Below are 23,829 nucleotides of genomic sequence, written 5' to 3' on the forward strand. Positions count from 1 at the left end.
CAGACCCCCAAGACACCCTCTACCCATTGTCCTCTGATGCCACCAGCTTCTGTACTTCTCCTGGTTCTCCATATTAACAGTGCTATCCACTGGTCCTGGACCCTTGCTTGCCCCCTGGGCCTATTTCCAAGTTTTTACATCCCACCAGCTATTCTGTCCTTGCCTGACGGACAAGCTAATCAAGCTCCTGCTTGAAGCCCCTGTCCTGGTGCCGGGACTCCTAATGACTAGAACTTAACTCTTCAGAGCTTGACGGTAACCTTTTGGTGAGAAGTCCACGAAAGGATGTCATTTGCTTCCATGTTGCCATCAGCCAGATTCCCACCAGTGGGTTCCAAGGGCCATTCCACAAGTTTCAGCTGCTCAGCATCAACACCTTGCCTACCGAGGGGAGAGCAAATCTGGGCCCCACCTCTATATGGAAACCAAGGGGCTACCTATCTTTCTCCCCAGCTCAGGCAGCTGGATTGGACACAGGACTAACCAGTCAGATATTCACACCAGGAACTCTAAAGGGACTGACACAAAGGAGGCAGTGGAAGAACTTACTGCAAGTTCAGGGGTGGTGGTAACATCCTTTAAGGTAACGTGCATTTCTTCATGGGCTGTGGTTAGTGCTTACCTAAGCTCTGCATTTCGTATGGTTTTTTGAAATGGCTAAAAAAATACCCCAAAGCCTCTCCCTTTCTTTACCCGAATAATGGCTATCTAGGGGCGCTCATGCTGTTAATTCAAACTTTACCCGTGCACACTGATTTGCATAGTTTTCCACAGGGGTACACAATTCAATGAGTTTTACTTTCCTTCCCCAAGCTACTACCTTGGGCCTATGTCCTGCTACAGCACCCCCTGGTGGGACATTAACAGCACTTCTGAATCCAACACACCAACTTCCAGTTTTAAGCAGATTGAAAGTAAGGAATTTAAACAATCACATAATGTGATACACAAGGACCTGTGACTGGCTGTGCTAGTACCAGCCGCTGAGGTCCTACATGACCACGACCGCCTTAACCGGTTTCCAGCACCCAGTAAGTACCCAGCTCATACTAGCTGAACTACTTTCACAACAGAAAATCCCCTCGCAACTGAACTACAGAAGTCCAGCAGTACAAGAATTAAGAAGCCTAGCTCAAACACTTTTTAGTAAAATCGCAAAATGCTGTTCGTTTTACCCAGAAGGGATAAATAAAACCTTATGATAGCTGCCTGTATTGCATTAGACTTGGGGGTGGGCACAAAATCATTTATTCAAGGCACTCAAATCTCTTTACACATGTGCAGTACTGAGGCCGCCCAACACCAGCTTGTCTACTCAAACCACCTCACCTTCAGCCCTTCCTAGAAAACTTTCATCAGCCTGAGAAACTGTCACCTCAAGGTGAGGGCAAGCATGGGGAAATACGGAATATTTCCATCTTCTTCTTGAGGCTCTAGTTCTTAATAATACAATAACTACAATATACAGCCCATTCCCTAAAACACAGCAAATGTACATTAACAGATTAGCTGTGCCAGAAGCCAGACTTCTGAAGGGGAGTGTCTCTACTGAGACGTGGTCTCAGTTCCATGAACACTGACAAAAACAGTAAGAAGTTACACTCTAGATACAGTATGAACATCAAAGGTCCTGGAAGGAGAGGGGCAGAGATACATTTGGCACTGTGCTCCCAACAGAACTCGTTCGCTATCCGTCACGTAGGATTTTCACGCCACCTTGTCCCGCACTAGTTCCACCTGAACAAACGAGGATGACCCAATTTCTTATAGCTATCAACAGAAAACACTTCAGTATGACAAACTGTAGACAATGTAAATGCTCTTTACACTCTTCTGAGCAGATGGCTAAGAGGACCAACAGCTCCACACTGCTTAGGAAAATGTACTTCTGTTTCAGGCTCTTCAGAGGAACAAGCAAATTCCCTTCATGCTTCAGAGATGCTCAGGATGAAGTGGAGAATTATGTAAAAACTACCTATATAACGTAGAATGACCCAAAATATAGTGGACACTGTAATTTATTTTCTACGCGCCCTGACATTTCCTTATGGGCTCCTGGGTGGCTCAGTGGATTAAGCATCTGCCTTCGGCTCAGGTCATGATCCCAGCGTCCTGGGATCGAGTCCTGAGTCAGGCTCCTTGCTCAGCAGGGAGACTGCTTCTCCCTCTGCCTGTGCATGTGCTCTGACAAATAAATAAAATCTTAAAAAAAAAAAAAAAAGATTTCCTTATGCACCAGGAAAAGAAAACCATCTTAAATATATATATATATCCCTCTTCTAAACCTACAACCCCAAACTGCAGGTGAATTAATCAAGGTGCTGTGCTGTTAGCAATCAGCCTTCGCTTTCACCAGATTTATAGGATATTGCTCTGGTTAGCTCTCTTTGGTCCTCCTGTTCTGGCTCTGGCCTCACAAGCACAGCTAAAACCAAGGATTTCAGGGAAAGCAGGCAGGGAAAGTGAGCCAGGCAGCCCTGAAAAATCAATCAAGTAATGTTCCCTTGGGGCAATAGAATTCTCAGACCAAATAGTGCACATTACAGTCTTATTCACGCCATGTTGTCTTTCTCGAACATTTTATTAAAGGTCTTTATAGATTAAAATCCAGCCTCCGGATCCAGCTGCCAAAGAGACCCTGAAACCAAATAAAGCAAAATAAGAACAGAATCTTCACCTAAATACTGGATTCTTTCATTTCCCATTTAGGGTTTGCATGAAGAATACATACACACAGAACACCTAGGAACAAAAGGTACTGGGCATAGAAGAGGCTTGCTGTTACTGTTTTAGCTGCCTAAGGGGCTGATGAAAAACAGATAACATAATGCTAACAAGAGTGCCTTGATTTTAAGCAAATACAAAGAAAAATCTTGTTTCAAACACAGTAGTAAACATAGGAACTTCTTAGGAGACCAAGGCAAATACCCCTTCCTAAATCCCTGGTTAAATGAGCCCCTGGCTCCAATCTGTGTTGTAACGCAGTATAGTCCAATGTTTATGTATCAAGTGCTCGCCACAGTATGGGATATACTATCAGTAGGAAGACAAGGGAAAAGGGTCCTACTCCACCCCAGGAAGCCCCTAGAGACACACCTGTTATGCTGTGGGTACTGGCTGTGGCATCGCAGGCGGCTCTGGCTTCCCACCCTTCTGTTCCGAGATGGGGGTGGTGGGCAGTATCTCATCTTTGGGTTCCACAATGCTCACATGATCCGGGAGGGGCTTCTTAGGGCCAATCTTACCACTTGGGTCCCAGGGAAGCATAATCTTCACTTTGATGCCCAGCACACCTAGAAGATGCCATAATTAGAATCTAGCTGTGGCTGCACCTGTCCCACGATAGGACAGGGCAGAAGACAACAGCAGGTTACTCAAACACCCCTGGGTCTGGTCCCTTCTCAGACAAATGCCTCTAATCAATCAATGAACAGGACACTTTTACAAAAGGAATCCATGCACAGCACCACAGAACGTGGCACTGACAAGGACCAAGAGCAGGATGTGACCTTTCTGACTCGTCATCGTGTCATCACTGAAGGGTACACAGGTGGAGACAAGAGCAGACCAACTCTCAGATCTGACTGATCTCAGCACTTTGCTTCTTACAGTGCAATACAGCTCACCAATAACCCCAACTGGAGTATAAACATGCTTCGCTACTCCCAACACGGAGGTGTGCGTGAAAAACCGCATCTGTGCTAGAGGCCCTTTGCCTCCAGCGCTCCTGCTGCTCACCCTGTCTGAGCAGCACGTGGCGCACAGCAGTGTCGACGTAGTAGTTAACAGGGTCCCCACTGTGAATCATCAGGCCATCCACAAACTTCATGGATTTAGCCCTCTGTCCTCGGAGTTTCCCAGACACCACGACCTCACAGCCTTTGGCCCCACTCTCCATGATGAACCGCAGCACACCATAGCAGGCCCTTCAGGAGAACGAGAGACAGATATCCACCTGTTACCACCAAAACAAGACTGTTCAAGCCTACCCACACCACCAGGTTAAAAAGAATAAAAACAAGACTCACTAGTCTGCACTATCTTCAATGTTCCTTTAATGGAGAATAAATTTGACCAGAGCCTGGCAATTCTCCTTCATTCCCATCACACCTCGTCTTAGATGATTCCTTAGGGAATACATGCCCATTCCTTCTAACCAAGTGCTTCCCAACCTTGGTTGCACATTAGAATCACCTCACGATTAAAATAAAACAAAAACACCTGTAAAGTCAAGGCCTCACACCAGGCCAATTAAATAGGTAATTATAGACTCAAGAATATACTCTTATTTTTACTTATTTTTTTATTTGGGAAAGGCGGCATGCACGAATGGGGGGGGTCTTAAGCAGGCTCCACACTCAGCACAGACTGGATGTGGGTCTCAACCTAATGGTTCTTAGATCATAACCTGAACTGAAACCAAAAGTCAGACGTTTAACTAAGCCGCAGCATTTCACAATCAGGTAAGCAATCAGTAAGAACCCAGAAGTACCCCAGTCGCTAAATGGCCCCTCTATGGTTTACTGAATATTCCTCAACCTCCAGAATTCATGTTCATTAGGAACTCTACTAACATAGGCTCCTAGCTCTCTTGACTAGAGGGCCGGAAAAAGGTATTTCTAGGCCTAAAAAAGTGACAGTAAGCCTTAAAATCATCTCCCCCCAACTCATTTATTACTGTATACCCTAGGACATACTAAGAGCTAGCTGCCACCTTCAACAAGGAAGGTAAAGCAGGTCCCACCATTCTAGGCTCCTTCACATCATTTAATCAGCACAAAAAGGTGAGGTGGATAAAATGACCCCATTTACAAATAGGAGATCCAAGGGCCAGAAGTTCAGTAAGTGGCTCAGGTCTCAGAACTTCCAAATCAAAAACCACCTGGACCAGGTTGCTGGGCCACAACCCCACTTTCCATTTTAGTAGATGGAGACTGAGAATTTTTATTTCTAACAAGTCCTTCGATGATGGCAGTGATGCTGGCCCAGGAACCAAGCTTTTGAGGACCGTGGTTCTAAGTAGTGTAGCTGGCATTCAAAGCAGACAGGCAGTCTTTCTTGTATGTCCCTACCTACAGCCTTTCCTGCCACCCATCTCCCCACCAGGTCAACCTTCCTAAAGCACAGCTCTCATGTCCTTCCCCTGCTGAAAAACCTCCCAGGACTCTGCAGGAAGTACCATCTAAATTTCACACACCCAGGTAAAGCATTCCAATTACTTCACAATAGTGAAATTGCACAAAGAACTCCTACTGAAATCTCATCAGTAGGCCCACCTCCAGAGCCAATCTAGCTACCTCATGCCCTTTATAGTCACCCCTGTTCACACCACTACCTACATACTGCTCACAGATAAGCTCTTCCCCTCTGGACTATGTCTCATCTCTTTATAATCCCCACACCTAATGGAGCCGAGTAACTTCGACAGGAATCGTAACCTCCCCTCCCTGGAGTTGTTTCTGTTCTATTTCCAAAGCACCAAGGAGAGTACTACCTTTACAGCGCGGACCACTCTTTAAAACGTAATTATTAAAAGTCTCAAAACACTTACCTCCGCACAGCAAGGCCTCCTAGGAGTTTGTAACGCAGAGACTCTGCCTGGGCAATAGCACACAGACCTCTTGTGGCCACCTTTTCGGCATAAAGCTTTAAGAAGGAAACAGGGCACACCCTTAAACCTGTTAACTTTCCCCACTGTTTTCAGTAAAGAAATCACTGCATTCATCATACAAGCATGTTATCACTGTGGCATCCCTCAAGTACTAAAACACTTTACTACCCCCATGTAGCCTGCACTTTGTGACGTAGTCTCAATCTTTCCTTATTGTCCTCCCACCCCCAGGCTCCTTCTACAGCTACACCAACTGATACGGTAGCCAATCCATCACACGTACCATTACTATTCCCAAGTTGAATGCAAAAAATCCCTTACCCACCAGAAATGAGCAGAAAAGGACTATAATAAAAGGAACTCCACTGCTTATTAAAGTTAACTTCAACAAAATACCAATCCATCTGCAATACTCAGTGATCATAACTGAGGTCTTCGTGACAGTACGGGTTTGTAGACGTACCATCCTAAATAACCACTTCCAGGCCCACAGTCATCTCCGGCATAAGCCACAATCACTCACCTCTACACTGCCCTCAGGGAAACCAAACCTCTTCTGAACCACTGCAGTCAATTCCCGGATCCGCCGGCCCTTCTCACCAAGAACATTCTGCGTCCTGAGAAAATACAAATGAACAATTTAAAGCTCTCATAAAATTCCAAACATGGCTTTAAATTTTACATATACGTGATAGTAAAATCTCATTCATCTAACATAGACTATATAAATTGTGGATGACAAGAACCAGATAGAGTCAGATCTAAAACGCAGTTAAGAAAATTTACATTTGCAGGGCGCCTGGGTGGCTTGGTTGGTTAAGTGACTGCCTTCGGCTCAGGTCATGATCCCAGGGCTCTGGGAAAGATCCCAGTATCGGGCTCCTGACAGGGAGTCCGCCTCTCTCAGTCCCTCCACCCCCTCCCCCAACTTGTGCTCTCAAATAAATAAAAATCTTCAAAAAAAAAAAATTTACATTTGCGAAGGCCAATACACTGGTTGTCCTACCTTAAGTTTACAGAATACACCATCCTAGCATATACAATTACACGTGACAGCCAAGAAAATGAGTTTTCACCTGGTGGCCAAGATAATGATTTCTGTCCTGGTTGGTGTAACTCGGACCTCAACCCCGGAGTAGCCATCTTCAGCAAGCTCCCGAGTGAGGAACTCGTTCAGTTCAGCTTTGAAGATGCCATCAGCGACAAACTAACCAAAAGGGAAAAAACAAAATCAGAACATGGACGCAGGGTCATTTTCCTGCCTAGTCCTTCTGCCAATCCAAATCTCATCAAAATTCAACACCTTGAACAAACAACCGAACATCACTCTATTACCCTTGTTCCAATATTAACGTAGCAACCCTTCTCAGACAAATGCCTCTAGGTCGTCTTTTGGAAGTCACTTTAACCCAGGGGCCCTTAAAACCGCCACAGAACGCAGCAAGGAGTAAGGGCCACATGGCAAAGATAATACCTCCAGTCAGACTCGTCATCTTCTCTTCATTGAAGGGTTTTCAAGACTTGTTTATGTGTACGTACACACGCTAAACAAAAAGCTGCTCTTAAAATGGCACATCCACAACTCACTGATTCAGTACAGCAGAGATGCTACCCTTGTAACTAAGAAAAATACGCTGACTTAAGTAGTCTCACTGGTGGACACAACTTGGACCATCAGAAGGCTCCTAGCCATGTTATCTTGCCTTAAAGTACATCTGTCTTGCAAAACTGGTAAATCCTAACTCGAGAAAGGATGTGGATTAACACAGTATCATGTACATACAAAATGACAAGTTAGTTGCCTGTTTCTAACGCAAACTGACTTTACACAGTTCTCGCCCAAGGAAAAGCGCAAAGTTAAATCTCGATGAAGCAAGCGCTCTTTCCATGGCTCCTCCATTAGCCCGAGTTTCCTTGGGGTACAGACGGAGCAAGAAATCGTAAGCAGCCTTCCCAAACCGAGGTCTTTGGGGTCAAAAGGCCGCACCCTGACACGCAGAAGGCATGAACACGCTGCCACCTCCCCTTCCCAAAGTCACAACGTGAAACGTGAGGGGAAATGGCTCAACCTCTCAAAATACCGCATGTTTACTAAAGCTATTTGTTGACCAAGAAATGCTCACAAGCGCTTCGTCCTGGGCAGGAGGAGCGCCCGGTGTTCATCTCTGCTCTTCGCGCAGAAGCGGCAGAAATCACTCGCTCCTTTCCGCCGCCAAACTGCGCTCGCCCGGCTCGGGCCCCGCGTTCAATCCACCCCCATCCGCGGCTCGCGGGAATGCCACGCGGCCCACGCCGCTTCCCGAGGCACGGCACGGAGCTGCAGGTCTCGCGACGACATCTCCACAAGCCCCAACCCGCGCGCCGCCAGATTTCCCCGGACCTGGGCCCCAGGGTCTCACCTTCCTCTTCTTGGAAATTTGCACCGCCATCTTGCCGCCGCGCGCCCCGGAAAGGAAAGGAAGTAGCTCGTGGGCGGAAGTAGGTATAAAGGGCGCGAGCGACGACAAAGAACTGCGCCACGTGGACGCCTGTAGGCACTCCTGGGAGTTGTAGTTTTTAGGAAGGCATTAAAGCAAAAAAGAAGGGTAATGGAGACACCTATAGGCAGAAACAGGAAAGGGAGCAGATCAGTCAGAACTTGAGAACTGCAGGGGAGCCTACTGTCCAATTCCTACTAGCTTAAAAGTGAGCAACGTGAGGCACAGAGATGGAAATTAACAGGTATAAGCTCACACAGTAACAGTGTGGAATCCTGGTCCCTACACTCTACACTCAATGAAATTCGTTTAGGTCCAGCCCTTCTAATCTGTGTCCATTTTCTCCGTTCCAAATGATGGCAATATTAATATATAATATTTATTAAATATTCTAGGGACTGTTCTATACCCTTTATATTAACTCATTTACCTCTACCTCACTTTCATAAAGTCTGTTAAAACATGTAACGGGGGGCACAAAGTAGTGGTTCACAATTATTTTTCCATTAAAAAATTATTTTTCCATTAAAAAAATTATTTTTCCAGGGCGCTTGGGTGGTTCAGTCGGTTGAGCGTCTGCCTTCGGCTCAGGTCATGATCCCAGGGTCCTGAGATCAAGCCCTGAGTAAGACTCTCTACTCAGCAGGGAGCCTGCTTCTCTCTCTCTCCCTCTGCCCCTCCACCTGCTTGTGCTGGCTCTCTCACTCTTTCTCTCAAATAAATAAAATCTTAATTAAAAAAAAAGTGGATGGACCAAAGAAAGAGGTAGGCTATGGACCTATGCATCTTTTTTTTAAAGATTTTATTTATTTATTTGACAGAGAGGCAGCAAGAGAGGGAACACAAGCAGGGGAGTGGGAGAGGGAGAAGCAGGCATCCCCCGGAGCAGGGAACCCGAAGCGGGGCTCGATCCCAGGATCCTGGGATCATGACCTGAGCCGAAAGCAGACACGTAACAACTGAGCCACCCGGGCGCCCCTGGATCTATGTATCTCAGTGACGGATTGAGGTTGAGGGGAATTGAGAAGGACACCCCAGTTTCTGACTCCAGTGGTGGGCGCTTGGTAACAACCCTCACTGAGATGAGGAACCCAGGATCAGGCTTTTTTCTCCATGTGCTGTCTCCCTGTGCTCTTCACTCCCTTCCTCATTCAGCTCCATGCTCTGTTAATTCAGTCGTGCCAGGCTGATAAAGCCTCCACCCTGGTGAGTCTGACTTCTCTGTGCCTCACTAGGCATGTGGGTGCTGTGGGACAGCAGCACCTGGCGTGCTAGGGTCAGCATATTTCCTCATTCAGGTATGCCCCTCATTCTCCCACAGTTCCTGTTCTAATCTTTGCCAAATCAGAACCTCTTCCTCACCCTCAACAATGAACTTGCCTCCTAGCCCTTTGCCCCCAGGTAGATTTGTATAATCTACCTGGGCACAGAACCAGACAAGAACCTACCAGGCAAGAACTGGTACCATCCTATAATTGTGTGTGTCCTTGGCCATCCCTCCCTGCTCAGGCAAGAAGAGATTCTTGCCCAAGGTCAACCTCCCCTGTATGTTCTGGTTTCTCTTCTTTTGAGACCTTGCTCTAGCAGTCATACCTTCTCTACCCTGTGATACTGTTCTTTCACTGGCTCTTTCCTTCCCCGTGCTAGATATGTCACTTCCTCTTAGTTGCTCCCATAACTGTAACCCCTCATCTCACTGGGTTGGATTGGCCTGCTTATGTCCCACTAGACCACCAAGACCAAACACATTTTGTTCATTATATCCAGAGCCTAGGATGTGGCCTGGCTCAAGCTCAATGTCAGTAAACGTTTGATGAGCACATAAATCAATGCATGGGTTCTGGTTTTAGATCATTTCCTAATAGCATCATTCATATGAATTTGCTTGCAAGTGCCATTTCTGAACCAAGCTCTGGAGGCTCAAAGCTAAGCATTAGACCATGGCAGGTAAATCCTGCTGGAGGCTCCATGGTTGCTCATCTGCTCCTCCCCAATGACACTAAGACGTTGCCCACCTGGGTATTGCCCTCTGGTTTCAGAAGGAAGCCCACAAAGGAAGCCTTTGTCTTTATCAGGATGCCTTACATTTCATCTAAGACTGTTATAAGGAGATACTGTATTACTCAAAATAACACCATAAAAATAATAGTGGTCACAATACACTGAGCTCTAATCCAAGCAGGGACTGTGAGAGTGACTTAATCTCCCCCTGGGTATCTGAAGTGTAGACAAGGTTCACTGTGTTGAGCCCACGGTGCCGCAGAAGTGCCCCCAGAACTGGGAAAAGGGAGCCGTGGGTGTGAGAACACATATGGCCTCGTGGCCCCACGCAGGCCATGCCTGGGCTCTGTGATCGCCACACGGGTACTGTCCTGAAATCCCTCAAAACTGAAGGTGAGATTTGCCCTGGTGGAACAAATACACCTCACGGTTTTGGAAGACAGTTTAGTCCCTTGAAGACCAGGACAGTGGAATCTCATAGAAAGCTTTGAACTTACTGGGCTCCCACTAGAGGAGTTCAGCAAGAAAAAACTGCAAGTGGGGGCACCTGGGTGGCTCAGTTGGTTGGGCGGCCAACTCTTGGTTTTGGCTCTGGTTGTGGGATCGAGCCCCGCCTTGGCCTCTGGGCCAAGCTGGAGTCTGCTTGAGAGTCTCTCTCTGCCCCTCTCCCCTTCCACTGCTCACACAAGTGTGTGCGCTCCCTTTCTCAATGAATAAATAAAATCTTTCAAAAAACCAAATAAATAGTGTGAGTGGGGAGTGCCTGCCTCCCTGTTCCATGAGCACACGGTTCTGAATGAGGTGGACTGAGGGCAACTCCGCTATCACAGGTGGTCTAGGTCTCACTTCCCTGAGGGCCTCTCAGGGGGTGAACAGCTAGGTGGGCTGAGTGTTCAAATATTTATGGGTTTTTTTTCCTATAAAACCTCCGAATAAGCTTACAACTTCATCTAGTGTTTTACCAAAGAACTGGAGATCCTTGCCAGTCCTGGAGGAAAGATGGAATTCACTGAGAGAAGGTGCATCGGTCTCCAATAGGGCACTTCTTGAGGGATCGTTGTGCGGGGGCAATAGCGACCACATTTGGTCATCACTCACTTTAGATGCCAACGCCCCACAACAGGACATGATGATGCTGTCACATTCTCGGTGATTTCATTAAAATTCATCAGTGACTCGCTCTGGGCCTGGAATTGAGTCTCTGGATATGAACAGAAGAATACTGCAGAATAAATCTCCAAATAATTTTTTTTTACTGCTTTTGTATTACTTAAATCTGATACCCCTCTTTAGAATAAAAATCCAATCCAGTGTATGACGGAAGGGTGTGAGAAATCCCTGCACTGAGGGGAGGAGGGGGTATGAACCGAGCTTCTTTGTGGGGGGCAGTTGATGGCACCTGCTATCACTTAAGACGTGGATGTCCCAGCAAATACACTCCTTTTTACCTACTCCAGAAAAACACCTACACAAACGTACATGGACAGAAGGGCAAGAATGCTCATGATAGCTGTATTACGAATAGTGAAAAAATACATTAAAAACAGCCAAGAGTCCTTCGGTAGGGAAATGGCTATGGAATATCATCTGGTTATTAAAAAGAGTGAGGTGATTCAACATATGCAGATGAAAAGAGCACCAAGAAATACTGCTACATCAGAAAACCAAGTTGCAGAACAAAATGGACTGTGTAATATCTTTGTACAATGAAATAAAACATATGCATATAAATACGTGGAAGGATATATAACAAAGTGATAGTTGGTTGGGCCTACTTCTGGGAATGGAACAGTATTGAGGGAGGTTAAGGGGCAATTTACTTTATTACTTCCCTTATAATAAAAATGTATTCATTACTTGTGAACTTAAAAAAAATACAAAAGAAAACAAATGCAAGGGCCACATATATTTGGGATTTCTGATCACTTGTGAAACAATGTGAATGTTCCAGCCTCCAGCACCAAGGCCATAATCCTTTCTTCTGAAAGCTTAAGGCAAAGACGAGTTTATTTTCTTAGATTATAAATCTGTACTGTCCCATACAGTAGCCACTGGGCTCACGGAGCTACTGAGCACTTGAGCTGTGGCTGGTCAGAGTGGAAAGTGCTGGAAGTGTGCAATACACACCAGATTTCAAAGTATTAAAAAAAGAACATCTCATTAATAATATTTATATTGATTACATGTTGAGACAATAACCTTTTAGATATATTGGGTTAAAATAGGCTATTGAAATTAAGCTCACCTGTTTCTTTTGCTGTTTTTTTTTCACGTGGCTCTTAGAAAAACTAGAATTCCATATGTGGCTCCCATCTCTGGCGCTTACATTTCCGTTGGACAGTGCTGCTGGAGTCCTTTTGACTGCAGAGATCAATGGTGTCTGATTCCTTTTGGTTCTCCTGGGGTTGGGCACGGTGATTGGCAGAGCATGGCACTCAGTAACTGCTCACAGACTTAATGAACACAAGATAGCTCACGTGAAGTGTTCCATGCCAGGCTTGTTTCTCTGTCTGGGGCCTTGGGAAACTCAAAGCTAAATTTCATGCTTGGTTGAGATCCTAGGACCCCACTCTGTCCCAGATCCACTCGAGACAGGTGGAAGAGACCCATCGGGGGAATTCAGGGTTGTTCCTGCTGTCCTCGAGCCAGGAAAGTCAGACTGTCACAGCTCCTCTTCCACATTCACACATCCTTTGTCTTCTATAAACTGTGGCCCATGTGGTCCAGGAAATGAGTGGAGATGAACTCAGTGAGCTCAGTGTGAGCAACCATTTAACCTCATTCATGTTTTTCTGAGCAAACTGCCTGTGTGGTCACTAGATCCACACGGCAGGCCGGGGTATCGATTTAAATCCCTGCCTTTGGGGTCAGCCAAAACACTTTTCACATGGAATGACACTTTGGAGAAACTCCAGGTCTCCTTGTTCAGCAAAAGTTTCCCAAGCTGTCTTTTCAGTGTAGCATACTGTTTAAGGTCACGGACTAGAGCCAATCAGTCCGGGTACACACCCCTGGTCTGGCTGTTTACTAGCTCCATGACCTCAAGCAAGTTCTCTCTGCATAAATTTCCTCATCTGTAAAATGAATGAAAATAAAAGTAAACCCACCTCATGGGACAATTGTGAGATTAAATAAATTAATACAGGCAAAATGCTTAGCACATAGCAAAGCACCTAGAACATAGGAAGTGCTCAATTAGCATTAGCTATTACAAGGGTCCACAGCGTATGCCAGATCCTGGGGAAACTGATGAATCGGACTGAGCCCCTGCTCAGATCTGGGGGTGAGGTGGGGGATACAGATAAAGAAGCATCATAAATGTCATGATGGGGACAGTGGAGTACTGAGGGGGCAGGGTGTTTGAAAGGACGTCACAGAGACCCAATCCTTGAGCTAAGGTTCACAAGACACTCAGGTGTTTGCTAGACCAGTGGACACCTCCGGCAGAATGAATGGGCTGAACGCTTTGGGAGCAAAAGGGGGACTGCTCTCATTATGCAAATAGTTTTCTAATTCAAAAAACAAAATATATTAAGGAAAAAAAACCTTTGAAAAGAATAAAGAAAATAAAAAGGACACTGTTCCCTGTTCTGGTTAAGGAGTGTAAACATTTTGGGGCACATTTCCTCAGCTCTCCTTAGGCAGTGGGATTTATTGTGATGGATAGATGTGCACCTGCGACGTGGCGCAAATAGTGTCACCGCGATGCACGCATTCCAAGAAGGATGCGGGTGCTGCGCCAGGAGGGTGCTGAGGGAGGGGAAGCTGGATCGGAGGTGGGGCACCGGGGAAATAATGAAGCCGCCTCAATCTGTTCCGTATCCCAGTTCTGCCGCTTACAAGCTCTGCGATCTCAGGCAAGCCACTTCACCTTCCCGAAGCTGACATTCTTCATCTGGAGAGAGGAGAAATTATCATCACCCTCATAGGATCTCTGTGAAAGGCACTCAGTATAGTTCCCAGCACGTGGAAAGTGTGTGTTAAGTGGGGCAGAGTATCATTGCTTTTAGCACAGATAAAGAGCTTGGCATTTCGGTTTGCCTTAATCTTCAGTGCTTTTGGTTAAGGTGGGTTATCTTCCCAACAATAGCAGGTGGGCTCACACTTCTTTGCAGAAGACCAGAACAGACTAGCACTTTTCTTTTCTTTTTTTAAAGACTTATTTATTTGAAAGAGCCAGAGAGCAAGAGTGCTCGTGCAAGCTGGAGGGGAGGTGGAAACGGCAGAGGGAAAGAATCTCAATCAGTCAACAGCAGACTCGGCACTGAGCACAGAGCCAGATGCGGGGAACGATCCCAGGACCCTGAGATCATGACCTGAGGTGAAAGGAAGAGTCGGGAGCTCAAGCGACTGCGCTACCCAGGCACCCCCACACTGGTACTTTTCTTTCTCCCACATGTCAGGCACAACTTGACTATTGGTAAAAAGACCATACTACTATAATGTATAGGGCAGAGAAAAGTCCCTTAAAGGGAAGATGTGGAAATAATTGGGCCAAAGATAAGACTGCTGAAGCAGAAAAATGGGGCCATGGGACAGAAAAAGGCCAAGGAAGCATCATCTCATCGGGTTCCTCCAAGGGCATGGGATCAACATCTGGTCTGGAGAGGCAGGACCCAAGGTCAGCTGTAACAGGGACCAGTAAGGGTGGGGCAAGCAGGTAAAAAAGACTGGCTAGACCCTTCCTGAGAGGGTGTTACCAAACCCAGCTAGGGGAAACATAACTGAAGTATCCAGAGACACTGTCTAGTTTGACTTTGGGAAGTGGAAATTCCACCTTTCGGAAACTGGCTCTCCCAAAGCTTTGCTTACTTTGCCCTCTGGTGGCCACAGTCTGCAACTACAGCACTCTGGTCAAACTCCTTCCCAGAAAGGAGTGGGGCCAGTTGGTCTTCCCAGCAGGTACTTCTTACCTCTTCAATTGGTAGGCTAACCAAGTGGGCATCTTTGGTAGTCAAATTCCGGGGGCTGAGAACGTGGGGAAGCACACAGCTTTAGGTGGGCATGCTCCACAAACAAGAGGCAGGAGGCTGGCTCCCCCGGATTTGACTAGTGAAACCCACACATCAGGGACTGAATTTACTCTGACTCCACCGGGGTGACTGGAGGACAGGAAAGAGATGGTAACAAGCCAGTGCTACCAACGGCCCAGTTTCCTGCCCACAGCAAGGCTGTGTGAACAGGCGGCTGGTTAGCTTGGAGACAAAGGAGGAAGGCAAGAGCCAAGAGCTGGCATGTAGCCACACAGCTCAGGGGCCGGAGCCAGGCCTAGGGTATGACAGGGCTGGCTGTGAGCGGAGAAGGCTCCTTCTCAGAGGTGGGTGCTTTGGGCTTTTGCAGAGAGAAGCCATTAGAACCGTTTGATCTGGTTCTCCAAACCCTGATCCTATAGGCTCGGGAGGCCTGGAGTTCTGGCTGCAAGTCCCCTCTGCTTAGCCTTGCACTTTCCCAGAGAGACACGGACATATCTGCTTCCTGAATGTTCAGACCTCCACACAGTCATGGAGCACGGGGAGGATTCGCGGCAATGGAGTTCGCCTCCATGCTGGGGGCCGGGGGGAGGGGGTGGGGAATGTCAATTAGCATAGCTGCTTTGGAAAGTTTGGGATCCTTAAGGAATGTCGATTGTGCATCCCCAAACCTCAGCCATTCCACTCCTGAGTGTGCAGCCTAGACCCCGGTCTTCAAAATTTTGTGCTCACATCCTCCCTACAAGAATTTGAAGGATGCGGTTTTCCTTTGTACATTCCAAGCTGTGTAGAACTTTAACATGGGTAGAACTTTTCACCATAAGTTTAAATAAGTTTCCAGAGACTCTAATTTCCAGCACTCTCATAATGTCAACACCTTAAAATATAGCAGTTAGTCACTCTTTTAAATGTATCCATAGGAATATAAATGCCACAGTGATTTGATACCCACAATTATCCACTTTAAAAATACACAAACAAGTTTTTCTCGAACAGCTGCACATTTTATATTGTTTCAATCTCTCCTTGAACTTATATTTTTATTGTGCACAACCCTGGGAATGCCTTCATGCACCCTGGCAGATCCAGAGTTCCCTTGGAGTGGATCCATGACCCCTTCCCGTTAACTCTCCTTTCCTTAGTTAGCCAAGCTGACTCAGGTTTGATTTAGCTTGGTGGTTTTCCAGGAAGACCCCACACCAGCTGGGTGCTTTCCTAGCTGAGTGACCTGCTGAAATCCTTCCTTCCCATGACCCCTTGTTTACTCATCAAAAAGGGCCTGAAAAAAAAGGAAAGAAAGAAAGAAAGAAAGAAAGAAAGAAAGAAAGAAAGAAAGAAAGAAAGAAAAAGGTCTGAACCAAAGTCCTACATGCAGGGGCACAATCTTCTAGCCACAATACTCGTAAAAGATCTCTGTTTACGTAAGCAGCAAGTAATTTTATATACTAATAGCTGCACGTATTGAGAGCTTATAATGTACCAGGCACTATGCTAAGTACTTCATATACATTTTTGCCCCATAACCCTCATGATGCAGTTTAACCTGTTTATCATGCTATCAACCCATTTTGCCAACCAAAGGAAACTGCCTTCTAAGGCCAGACCAAAAATCTAGCCCCCTAAAGAAAATTACTTATTAGCATCCAGGAATTTAAAGGGTTACAAAGATAGTGATAATTTCCCCCCATCCAGAAGCCACAGTTGGAGAAGAGCTTACCTGAAACACCTTAATTGTATTGAGACCTGTTGAGAAGAGAGTAACTGGGGACCAGGACATTTCTTAAATTCTTTCTGCAAAGTGCTTTGAATTAAAATCAAAACTAAAATCAAAACAGGATAGTACATGAATGGAATAAATGGTTTGGGACCATAAAGTGTTTCAGGATACCAAGTCCAGTCCAGTCCAGTCCCACCTCCAACGATGAAAGGTCACCGAGGAACAGGACAGCTTGGAAGAGGAGCCAGTAGAGGGCGGCAGAGCACAGCGGACCCGACAGGTGGGGGGAGCCTCAGCCTCTGTCCTGTTGCCTCAGATTAAAGAGCGTGGAGGTGGGCACCTCTGGCTGCCCAGTCCTCACCAGACACCGCCACAGCTTCTCATGAAGGGGAAGAGAGGCAGGTGCCTGGAGGAAGACTATGGACCAGCTCTGTCCAATAGAAATGTAATGTGAGCGCATACATAATTTCAAGTTTGCTGGTAGCCATTTAAAACAAGGGGGAAAAAGGAACAGGTGATGTTAATTTTAATATTTTTAATTTACCCCATATATGTAATTCATATGAAAATTATTGAGATGTCTTACTTTTCTAAAATTAAGCCTTTGAAATCCAACACGTATTTTCTATTTACAGCGCTTGGATGAGCCGCATTTCAAGGGTTCAATAGCCGCTTAGGACTATAGACTATAGACATTTCCATCACATAAGTAAGCACCTCTTGCAGGGTAAGAACCCTACGAGGATTCCAGTAGTCCCAAGAGAGACCGGTCCAAGGACATTTCCTGGCTCTACCTACAACCTTGACCTACAGCTCCTCCCGCACCCCTCCCCCACACACCTACCACACATATTTCCCCTAGGGCATTGTGGTCTCTCTCCCCACCTGTCAAGGGCATTCTTGCTACTTCCTAAAATGTAAGCAATGTGTCATGCCCCAGGTTAGGAACCCTTCATGGCTCCCCTTCCCTTCTGCTCCCCCGTAGTCTGAGACCAGGGCTGGTCAGGCTTGAGGAGATGTGAGGATTTCCATAGATTGATGTCAAAAGAGCTCAGTGATCGAGAAGACAACAACTCGATTCTAGATCCAGTTGCCCATTGAGAGAGGCAGATCTTCAGAGAGAACAGGCTCTGGTCTACTGAGGCTGGTGCAGATATCCGACGTGATGGCCTTGGGCAAATGGCTTAAAGGTCTGTCGGGGTTTCCTCAGCTATGGAACCGGGGTAATACTAGTACTTATGCGCTAGGCTCGTGAGGATTCCATGATAGTCTTCTAACAGTGCTTGGCACATAGTAAGAGCTAAGTCAATGTTAACTCTGAAAAACCTCCGTTTGCATGACAGCATTTCAGCACTTTTAAACAATTATTTTTTGGCCAAAATGTAAACTTCTGGGAACTCTCTCAGCTGCTGTGCTGCCAGATGGGCCTGGCATTGCTCTGATCAAACCCTTACATGTGGTCTCTGTGAATCAGGCTGTTATGACGTTACCTCCTGTCCCCTTCAGCTAAATGGATCCCATCAATGCCAGTGGGACCCAACTAAAATTTGTAAACAACACAAAGACAAAGATTACCAATTAAAATACCTTTAAACACAATTTAGTTATCTGCTAATACATGGCTAATGCTTTCAAATGCTTGCAGAGTTTCAGGTGTTTTTCTTTTTTTTTTAAGATGCTTTAAGGCATTTAATTTTCACACCACCTTTATGAACTTGAGTCTATATTTTGCGTATGAAAGGGCAGGTCACATAGCTAGGAAGTGGCAGAAGAAAGATTCAAACCCAGACGTTCTGGCTCCAGAGTCTGAGCATGGGACATCCTTTCTACTTTTCGCCAGCAAAATTTATTCCTTCTGCACACCCCCCACCCCGCCTTTGACCTGCCCTGTGCTCCCGGGCCTATGTTCCCAGGTGCTGGGGTCAGGCGTCCAGCTGGACACCTGTCATGTGACATCACTGTGAGCCATGCTAGAATGTAGTTCCTCATTCCAGGGTGTCAGCCTGGTGACAAGGCCCAGGCCCAGGGGAGGGAGCCGGAAAGGCCAAGGTTTGATTTCTGGCTCCGCCACTTACGTCATGGGTGCCTTAAACAAAAGGCTTACTTCACTATTCCTCATAGGTGTCATGAAAGCTTTTGGCACTATGTGTAAAGGTCCTGACATGGAGTAGGTGTTTTCTAAATCATGGTTTCTTATCATCAGAGACAATGATTATGCTACATTTTTTTGTGAATTAAAAAGTAAGTTTCTTTACAATCACAAAATGACATAATCAGCAAATTGATAAGGCATGCAATTTGGTTACAAACTTAAAGGTGTTTTTTTTTTTTAAAGATTTTATTTATTTATTTGACAGAGAGAGAGACAGCCAGCAAGAGAGGGAACACAAGCAGGGGGAGTGGGAGAGGAAGAAGCAGGCTCCCAGCGGAGGAGCCTGACATGGGGCTTGATCCCTGAACACCGGGATCACGCCCTGAGCCAAAGGCAGATGCTTAACGACTGAGCCACCCAGGCGCCCCAAACTTAAAGGTTTTAAATACACTTGCCCTAGCTATATGCACTTCTGGCAAATTACCTACAAATATATTCCTCTAAGTGCGAAACTGCATATGAATAAGAACACACATTGTAGCAAAAGATTGGACGCCACCAAAGTGTCCAACACTAGGGAACTGTTTAAAGATTTTATTTATTTATTTGAGAGAGAGAGAGATCAAGCATGAGTGACGAGGGGCAGAGGGAGAAGGAGAAGCAGACTCCCTGCTGAACAGGGAGTCCAACACCAGATCCCAGGACTCCAAGAGCATGACCTGAGCCAAAAGCAGACGCTTAACCGACTGAGCCACCCAGGCACCCCCAATGCTAGGGAATTGTTTAAATGAATTGTAATTTATACATCGGATTGGCTACTATGAAATCATGAACAAGAATGAAATGGCCCTATGTATAGGGGAGTGAATCACTTTCCAGATTAAAAAAGAAAAGAGCAGAACAGGGTGGAAAATGTTATGTTTTGTGTAGAAACTAAAGAAGGTTATATATGTGAGCACTTACACATGCACTGAATATTTCTGGAAGAAAATCCCAGGCACCGCTTCTGGATGCAGTCTCAGGATGGGAGACTGCAGAGCAAGGCTGCAGACGCGGAAAGGAGGCTGGCTTTTCACTGACCACTCTTTTTGAATGCTGTAAGATGTGCATGCATATTGATGAAATTTTTCATTAACTTAAAAATAAAGATGAACACCTGAAGATATTCGATCTCGGTTGTAACATTTTTTTCAAAGACGATAAACAAACAGACACATGAAAAGATGCTGGGCATCACGCATCATCAGAGAAATGCAAATCAAAACCACAATGACATAAAAGCAGCACCTCACACCTGTTAGAACGGCTGTTATCAAAAAGACAAGAAATATGTGCTGGCGAGGATGTGGAGAAAAGGGAACCACTTCTGGAAATAGATCCAAAGGAAGTGAAATCACTGTCTCAAAGACATATCCTTAGCCCGGTATTTATTGCAACATTATTTACAATAGCCAAGCCATGGAAGCAACCCAAGTGGTGGTTGATGAATGAATGGATAAGGAAATGTGATTTATATGTGTATATATCATGTGTATATTGATATATGTATATATTTCAACACAAGGAAGGAAATGCTGCCATTTGCAACAGGGATGGAACTTGCAGGCATTATGCTAAGTAAAGGAGGATGGAAGGGAAAAAATACTGTGTGATCTGATTTTTTTAAGATTTTATTTTTAAGTGATCTCTTAACCGAAAGTGGGGCTTGAACTCACAACCCCGAGCTCAAGAGTCACATGCCAGCCAGGCATCCCCTAATGTGTGATTTTCCTTGTGTGTACAATCTTCAAAATAAAAGAAAAAAGAAAGCACCCCAAACTCGTAGAAGTGGAGAGTAGAAGGGTGGCTGTCAGAAGCTCAGGTTGGGGAAATGGGTGAAGGTGACCAAACGCTCAGTTATAAGATGAGTAAGTTCAGAGCAGTGACTGTAGTTAACAAGACCGCATTGTACGCTTGCGGATTGCTAAGCGCAGATCTCTAAAGTTCTCACCACACACATACACACTCACAGGGTAACTATATGAGGTGATGGATGTGTTAACTAACCTTACAGTGGTGATCATTTCACAATATATACATGTATCAAATCATTCCGCTATGTACCTTATACTTACACAATGTTATATGTCGATTTTATCTCGATAAAGCTGAAAAAAATAGTTGTAATAAGGGAAATGCAAAATAAAACAGTGAAATTATACTTTTGCCAGCATTGGCCAGCATTTTCTTTTCTTTTTTCTTTTTTTAAGATTTTATTTATTTATCGGAGAATGAGCACAAGCGGGGGAGGGGCATGCAGAGGGAGAAGCAGGCTCCCCGCTGAGCAGGGAGCCGGATGTGAGGCTTGATCCCAGGACCCCAGGATCATGACCTGAGCCAAGGGCAGATGCTTAACCGGCTGAGCCACCCAGGCGTCCAGGGCCCACATTTTCAAGTGTGGCCTCAGGTGTTGGCTCACGCTGGCTCTGTCAGACCTTGTTGGTGGCAGAATAAAACAATACAGCTACCTCTAAAACAACGTGGCCGTACCTAGTAGGGGGCATTTGCCCTATGACTGTGTGATCGCATCTTCCAGTGTCCGTTCAAAGCCAAGGGCAGAGCCAGGTCCCTGCTAAGGCTCCGTGTTGGCCCTGCAGGAGTGGTGATCCCCGTGGGCGCTGGGCCCAGACTGGAGTTGCTGGTCAGAGGACACTGGCCTTGCTGTACTCTTCCCAGTGTCTTCTAACACAAGGAGAGTGTACTCATGCATTACTCATGTAATGAAAGTTTAAAACATGTAAAGTATTTTATGGACAAGGCTCTCAAGAGAAGTGTGGGAAAAGAAAAAGAGAAAAGGAGAGAGGAAAGAATATGTCTGGGCCTGGGGTAACCACCTTGACATTTTACATTTTCCCTTCATTGAATTTTTTGGTGCATAGTTTCCCCCTGTGCGGTGCTAAGAGGGAACACAATTTCATGTCCTGTTTTTCCCATTAACCTTACAACTTCGCATTGGTTCTATGACAGGGCCATGAGTCTCTCTCCACTTCTCTTAATGGCCTGAGGGGAAGGCAGGTGGTTAGGGGTAAGAGGTGGAGGTGGGCCCTGGGTACGCCTAGGCAGAGGTTCATTTTGGTCTGGATAATTCTTGGTTGTGGGGACCTCTCCTACACACTGTAGGATGTCTGACAGCATCCCCGGCCTCTGCCCACTAAAGACCAGCAGTACCTTCCCTCCAGTTGTGACAACCGAAAATGTCTTCGGACATTGCCAAATGTCACCTGGGGCTAGGGTTGCCAGATTTAGCGAACGGAAATAAAGGATGCCCTGTGAAATTCGGATTTCAGATAAACAAGAAATAATTTTCTACTATAAGTATACCCCAGAGACACACTGGGTAGGGGACATACTTATACTGAAAAACTACTTTTTTATCTGAATCTGAAATTTAACAGGCGGCATATATTTTATCTGGCAACCTGGGGATGGGGATGGAGGGCTCACCCTCTGCTGAGGGCCCTTGCCACAGGGGGCCAGACATGGGGAGCGGACAGATGAGACCCTTGCTCTGTGGGGCTTACGGTCTCATTCAGGATGCTGTGTTGAGGGGGCCCTTAAGGTTCCTCAGGTGCCTGACTGGACTGGGCCCTTCCAGTCCTGCTTCTGCTTCTCTCTCCTCCTACTCAAACAGCTCTCTGCAAAGCCTTCCGTGACCCGTTCACGCTCTGTCTCCCACAGGCGGAAATCACTGAGACCCAAAGAACAACACCAAGCCTCCAGTGGGCAAGTGCAAAGGTCCGGTGCCTCCTGCAGTCTGAGCCCCCGCCCCCAGGAAGCACACCTGGGAGTCTGGGAGAGCTTTGAGGCAGGCTCCCAGGGCCTCCCACACCCAGGGTTTGGAGAGGTGGGGGCCTGGGGGGTGAACCCGCTGAGCCTGGAGGGGATCACTGTGAGAGGGGAGCAGAAGCAGAACCCGGAAACAGTGGATGAGACTGTCCCGTCATCTGCTGAAGTTTATTTATTGAGTGCTCACTGCGTGCCAGGCGCCAGGCTAGAGTGAGGCAGGCAGCAGCTGACAGGCAGAGCTGGTCCCTGCTCAGGCGGGCACAGATGGAAGGTGCAGGCAGGGAGTGCACTTGGTGCTGTCTGGGAGAAGGCGTCCAGAGGACCAACTTGAACTGGTCTGGGGGGCAGAGGGGTGATCAATGGGTGGTGAGTCCGGCTCTGGACATGTGTGGAGTCCAAGGTGCCTGAGGCATCTGGGGTCCAGGGAGCAAGAGAACTGTGGATCTGGGCTCCAGAGAGAAATGTGCTCAGAAGCCCTGGGGGAGGATGGCAAGAGCTGGTAGGAAAGCGAGAAGAGGGTGGGGACAGAGCCTGGGAGCCTCTGTACACAGGGGCAGTGATGGGGACTTAGAAGAAACAGTCGGAGAGCCAGGTAGGGCTTGAGTCCAGAGGGCCAGCAGAGAAGAGAGGTCCCAGGACGGAGCGGTGGGCAGCCAGCAGCACTGCAGAGAGGGCAGGAGGGCTGGGGGTGGCAGTGGGGAGCACTGAGGACACAAGCCAGCACAGTTCTGGGCATCCCATTTCTGGACAAATATTCATGAGAAGAGAAGATTCGGGGAAGGGCCAGGTGTCATCTGGGGAAATGTTTGAATGAACTGGGGAGGCCAGCTGAGAAGAGAGCCTCCCAGGGTCATGAGGGCCCCATAGCTGCAGCCCTTCAGACTCAGAGTGTCTGGGGTGGCAACACTGGTACCACCTCTGCCCCTGGCTCACTCTGCTCCAACCCAGCTGGCCTCCTCACTGTTCCTCAGATACACCAGATGGGCTCTCACCCCAGGGCCTTTGCACCTGCTATTCCCTCTGCCTGGAACACTTCCCCAATACATCCTCATCTGCTTCAGGTTTTTACTCAAATGTTAACTTCCCTGGTGGACCTTCCCTGACAATCAATTTAAAATAGTAACATCCCTCCCTGC

At 46.6% G+C, this 23,829-nt stretch overlaps 1 protein-coding gene and 2 non-coding genes across 3 annotated transcripts; all 3 read right to left on the reverse strand.

The window, feature by feature from the left end:
• Positions 1 to 2,626: 2,626 nt before the first annotated feature.
• Positions 2,627 to 8,056, reverse strand: RPS3 (ribosomal protein S3). Its single transcript, NM_001304928.1, is given in 7 exon segments — positions 2,627 to 2,638; positions 3,097 to 3,293; positions 3,739 to 3,926; positions 5,552 to 5,646; positions 6,135 to 6,228; positions 6,688 to 6,818; positions 8,011 to 8,056. Coding segments are annotated over 6 exon segments (732 nt in total). The 5' UTR covers positions 8,041 to 8,056; the 3' UTR covers positions 2,627 to 2,638; positions 3,097 to 3,099.
• LOC117803594 lies at positions 3,397 to 3,541 on the reverse strand. Its single transcript, XR_004627538.1, has one exon. It is a non-coding gene; the product is annotated as a small nucleolar RNA SNORD15 (small nucleolar RNA).
• LOC117803595 lies at positions 6,973 to 7,120 on the reverse strand. The gene has a single exon (XR_004627539.1). It is a non-coding gene; the product is annotated as a small nucleolar RNA SNORD15 (small nucleolar RNA).
• Positions 8,057 to 23,829: the final 15,773 nt, after the last annotated feature.

The sequence above is a fragment of the Ailuropoda melanoleuca genome, chromosome 8 (genome assembly GCF_002007445.2).
Source record: "Ailuropoda melanoleuca isolate Jingjing chromosome 8, ASM200744v2, whole genome shotgun sequence".
In the NCBI taxonomy this organism is placed as follows: domain Eukaryota; kingdom Metazoa; phylum Chordata; class Mammalia; order Carnivora; family Ursidae; genus Ailuropoda; species Ailuropoda melanoleuca.